Source organism: Octodon degus, unplaced genomic scaffold, assembly GCF_000260255.1.
Source record: "Octodon degus isolate 3935 unplaced genomic scaffold, OctDeg1.0 scaffold00073, whole genome shotgun sequence".
In the NCBI taxonomy this organism is placed as follows: Eukaryota; Metazoa; Chordata; class Mammalia; order Rodentia; family Octodontidae; genus Octodon; species Octodon degus.
Genome location: NW_004524649.1, coordinates 2,946,344 through 2,951,177, shown reverse-complemented (window position 1 = coordinate 2,951,177; position 4,834 = coordinate 2,946,344). Strand labels below are relative to the sequence as shown.

The window sequence follows — 4,834 nt, the reverse complement described above, 5'->3', positions numbered from 1 at the left end:
TATTGACTCCTTCCTTCTCATTGATGCCTATTAGTCTCACATTGTTCATCTTTGCATCATCTTGCAGGTATTGAATTATTTTTTCCTGTATCCTAGTTGTTTTGAAGAGATCTTTTCTTACTTTTTCACTAGCTGCGATGGTGTCTTTCAGGTCAGAAAGTCTATTTTCACTTTCATGCAAACAGTTTTGCCAGCTTGTGATTGAGGTTTTAATTTCCTGTATATCACTTTGAACCTGTTTCATAGATTCTATTTCTTTCCTCAATTGTTCATTCAGGGGTTCCATCATTTTTATATTCTCCTCTATTTTTTTGTCAGCGTATTCTTTAGAAGCACTTAGTACTTCTTTGATTATAGTTACCACTACATTTTTTAGTTCCAAAATTATTTCTGATCTGATTTCTTCTATATCTTTCTGCAGTTGATTCTTTACTGTCAACACTATTATTTCAGAGATATCTGGTGTGTGATTTCCAGTTTCCTCAGTGCTAGTGTCTTCTGCAGTTGTACTGGGTGGACTTGGGGCCTGAGACTGCATTTTGTTTGTTCTCTTTGTCATTTTGTATACCACTGTCTTCTGACCTTTGGTGTAGAGCTTAGATAGAGTTATTACCTTAGCACCAGGTCCAGATCTATGAAGTTCAGATTCTTCCAGGTGGGTGTTGTTTGAATCTGGCTGCTGTGCTCCACTTCTTTCTGCTGCAGGCGTTAGAGTTGAACCCTTTGTGTCTCTCTGGGAAGATGTTCTGCTCCTGAATCAGCTGGGTGGGTTTTGCCTCTAGCCTCTTTGCAGGGAGTTCTGCTGAAGGGTTCCCTGCTGGGTCTGCAGTCTGGGTCGAATGAGGATCCACTGGCCCGGGTTGTCTCACTCACTGGCCGGGCCTGCACTCTGGGTCTGTTCAGGATCCCGCGCTCTTGGTCGTCTCACTCACTCCCCAGGCCTGCGCTCTGGGTCTGTTCAGGATCTGGAGGGCCCCAGTCATCTCACTCACTTGCCGGGCCTGCGCTCTGGGTCTGTTCAGGATCCCACAGGCCTTCGGTAGTCTCACTCACTCGCCAGGCCTGCACTTTGGGTCTGTTCAGGATTCGGAAGGCCCTGGGGGCAAAGCTCCTTTTTGAAGCCTCTTGGAAGGGAAAAAGTGAACACATGGCTGAGCCACCCCACAGGAAGATCTGGGCACAGTGGGCTGGAATGATTTTAGCATGAGCCCCGGTAAGCAGTGAGTCAAGCACAGCCAGTAATTGGGGCACTAAGGTGGATGAATCACTGAAAGAGTACTGCTCTTCCATCCTAGTTGGTGGCCGGCATGAACTACTACTTGGATATGGAGATTGGCAGAACCATCTGTCCCAAGGACCAGCCGACCCAGGATGACTGTCCACTCAGTGAGGAGGAACCAGTATGAGTTTCAAGTTGGCAGGGACCAGTTAGGCAGTGGGGGAGAGAGAGAGAGAGAGAGAGAGAGAGAGAGAGAGAGAGAGAGAGAGAGAGTGTGTGTGTGTGTGTGTGTGTGTGTGTGTTTGGCTAATGAAACGTGTGTGGGAAGCAGAGCAGGGCTGTGCACCCAGGATTGATTATGGTGCTGAGAAGAACCCTGAGAACTTGGATGCTGGCAGGCAACCCTTGCACTTGGGGTGTTCCTCCTGAGCTCATGGAGCAGTAGCAGGGCTGGTAAGGAGGGAGAGGGCTCTGGGAGTGACAGTCTCACCACACAGAGACAGGTTGAATAGGATAGGCCTGAGAGGGCTGAGACACTACACTACCCTCAACTTCAGCATCTCCTGAATGCTGGGTCCCTAACAGCCATGCTCTGGGCCCTGAGTTCCTGTCACCCCTCCAATGCAATCTCTTTGAGTCCCTAGGTCTAGTTCTGTCCTGGGTGCATGTCAGCACTGGTCTAGGTGAGGTGGAGGTGCTGGGCCCAGCCCTGGCTATGGCCCCTGGTCTTCTGGTCCTGAAGTTCTTCTTTCTGGTGGCCCAGAGTCATGAAGACCTGAGATCCGTGAAATGGGGACAGTGCCCTGTGAGGACTTCTCCTCCACCACTAAACTTCTCTGATTTTAATGAGTAGGCATCTTCTTCCCCTGCAGCAACACTCACCTTGTCTTTCTCTTCTTTTGGAAGACACAGTTCTGCTCCTTTGTGGTCTACTCCATACCCTGGGAGCACTACATGGCCCTGACAGACTCCAGCTGTCACAGCACCTGAGGTTCTGTTTCAGGCAGGCCACAGTGGCTGCACTCTCCTCAGTGCCTCAGGACCTGGGCTCCAAGACAGCAGGCTTCTCTGGGCAGTGTGGACACCCAGGAACTGTCCCCTTTTCCCTTTTCTGTGCTTCTCAACCACACCTGTGGCAGACGAATGAAGACAACTCTTCATTGCTCAATAAAAACCTGCACCAGCTCCCTTGGGTGATGTGTTCTCAGGGTGCAGGGGAATTCTTGGGGGAGCTGTCCACAAAGCTAGATGTTGTCTGAATAGCACACAGTTCTTTTGGGCATTGTCATTAACCTGAGGTGGGGCCAAGTCATGGGCACTGAGGCCCCTAGTTCAGTTACTATCACCCAACACTTCCTGTGGGATTTGCCCTCCTGTCCACTCCCTCCAGCTATCTGCAAAGCCCTGGCTCTTCCCTGATAACCACATTGGAAAATATGACCTGACCAGCAAGGCATGTTGCCTTTTCCATCCCAGTCTCTGTGACCATCTGAGTAAGGCCCCTGGCTTAGGTCCATACATGGGGCTACAGTGACTCTTTCTGGGATTCTATTTGGCTGCAAGATGAGAGTGCCTTAGGCAAAGTGCTTGGGACCAGAGTGCTCCAGGTCTCATAGATCTGTGGGATTATAGGAAATCTTCACATATGTGATAAGATTTACTGGGATAGGACACACATATGAGCAACTTGTTCATGTACCCTGCAGCTGCTTGTTACAGTATGATCCTTTCTTCAGTACAGGAAGAAACCTTGAGCTTGATGGTCAGAAGGAGACAGGAGAGAATCCAGCTCAGGTGGCTGGGAATGTCACCTTGATATAGGGGTTCAAATCAGTCTTCCAAACAGACTGCTAGCCACTGTGAAGTACTGGCTTGTGGGTTGTAGTCCTGTGTAAGGATCCATTGGTGTCAGTGTGATTGGTTCTACCCAGGGAGAAACAGTGGCAGGAATGAGGAAAAGATAGACAAGAAGACAAAAGCTGGGTTAGGTGGTGCCTCATCTGCCTGGTTGGCAAGATGACCCCCACCTCCCAGCAACAATATAGATGTTTATGTATACTTGTCCAAAGTTAGTAACATGTGACTCAAGGTTGCCCAGTGACTACTAATAGCGACATTAACCTGTCAGGATGCTTATCTCAGGACTAAGGTAGCTTGTTTGCTTTAGGCACTGAGGCCAAGTATCGCTTATACACATTTGACCAATTTTCCAGCTTTCATGGCTCCCAACATTTCTCCCTTTTTTTGTTTTGCTGTGACAAGAGATGGGTGTACCATTTCAGTTAGAGAAACTGTGTTTGAGAATTCTTTAGAGTACCTTTTCATACTTGATGCCCGTCCAAAGATTTTAGGTACTTGAATTCAACAATGTAACCCTATATTCTCCAACAATCCATAAAGCAATGAGTTATCAGTACAGCTGGTAATTGTCATAAGTTGTTAGTGACTTAGTATATTCACTTTTCATATCTTGTAGTTATACTTTTCTTCTGGATGTTAAGACTAAGTTAAAGTAAAACTTGTATAAATACAATTTTAACCTTTGCTATCTGACAAGGTCAGTTAATCTCCTCAGGATTTACATTGGAAACATGTGCAGAACTTCTTAGATTTTCTATCAGCGTCAGCCATTTGGATGAGTCATGGCCATTGCTTGACCAATTTGCTCTCTTTGAAAGCCTGAGAGATTTTTTTTCTCTCTAGGTGACTCTTCTTACGCAAACTATACATCATCAATCACTGTCCTCTGTGACCTCATAATCTCATTGATCAGAAAATCTGAGACTCAACTGAATTACAGGATGTCATAGCCAAGGTTCTTTTTTGTCCTGAGTCCTCACTGACCTTGAAGGGCTAAGTTCAAAATATTGGCTATCCTTTTAGCCCATTGATTTCTCTAATTTTTGGTCTCCAAACTTTAGTTGTTAAGCATCCAGAAGAGAATCTTGATGACACTACCCTGTAGCAGAGGCAGTAAGTTTAATGTCACCAATATCAAAGTTTTATACCAATATCAAACATCTTAGGCATAAAATACAACTGGCATTTTCTAACAATCATGGCTATTCTAATATTTAAATCCTATATAATGCTAAAATAATTACCTATTCTTGCACAACTAGGCCATACAATTACATATTTTTACACAGATATTTAGAAATCAAAATCATATACAACGTTGTAGCAGGACAATCCTGATGACATTTGTGACATATTTAAATTGTCATTGTGACATAACATTTTTGACTAATCATCTCTTTCAAATACATAAGAAATTTTCACCTAATTAGATGTCCTTAAATCAGATATACATTATAATTTTTTGTTAAAGGCAGAGTTTTGAATCTCAGAGAAAGTCTTATCACAATAAGCAATCTTTGTTTTACATTTTGGAAGGCCTGTACACTTGGAATCATGAATACACTCAGTACACTGTGAGACTAACAATAATGAATTATCATACACATGTAGAAAACCTTTGTTTCTTAACTTAATTTTATGCCAAAACCACTTTTAAGAGAAAACCTAAATGTATAATTTTTTCTGAAAATCTTTCTTTTAGCCAATGACCAATTTACTGAGAGTGTCTCCTAAGAGTCTATTGAGATTATTGAG

The 4,834-nt window shown here is 44.3% G+C and overlaps 1 protein-coding gene across 1 annotated transcript in view; it reads left to right on the top strand.

Moving 5' to 3' along the window:
- Positions 1-2,209, top strand: part of LOC111817889 (cystatin-C-like) — a 5,655-nt gene extending 3,446 nt beyond the window's left edge. The window contains exons 3-4 of the mRNA XM_023720126.1: positions 1,296-1,400; positions 2,126-2,209. Of these exons, the coding sequence (XP_023575894.1) occupies positions 1,296-1,400; positions 2,126-2,209 (189 nt within the window). The remainder of the gene's footprint in view (positions 1-1,295; positions 1,401-2,125) is intronic.
- Positions 2,210-4,834: the final 2,625 nt, after the last annotated feature.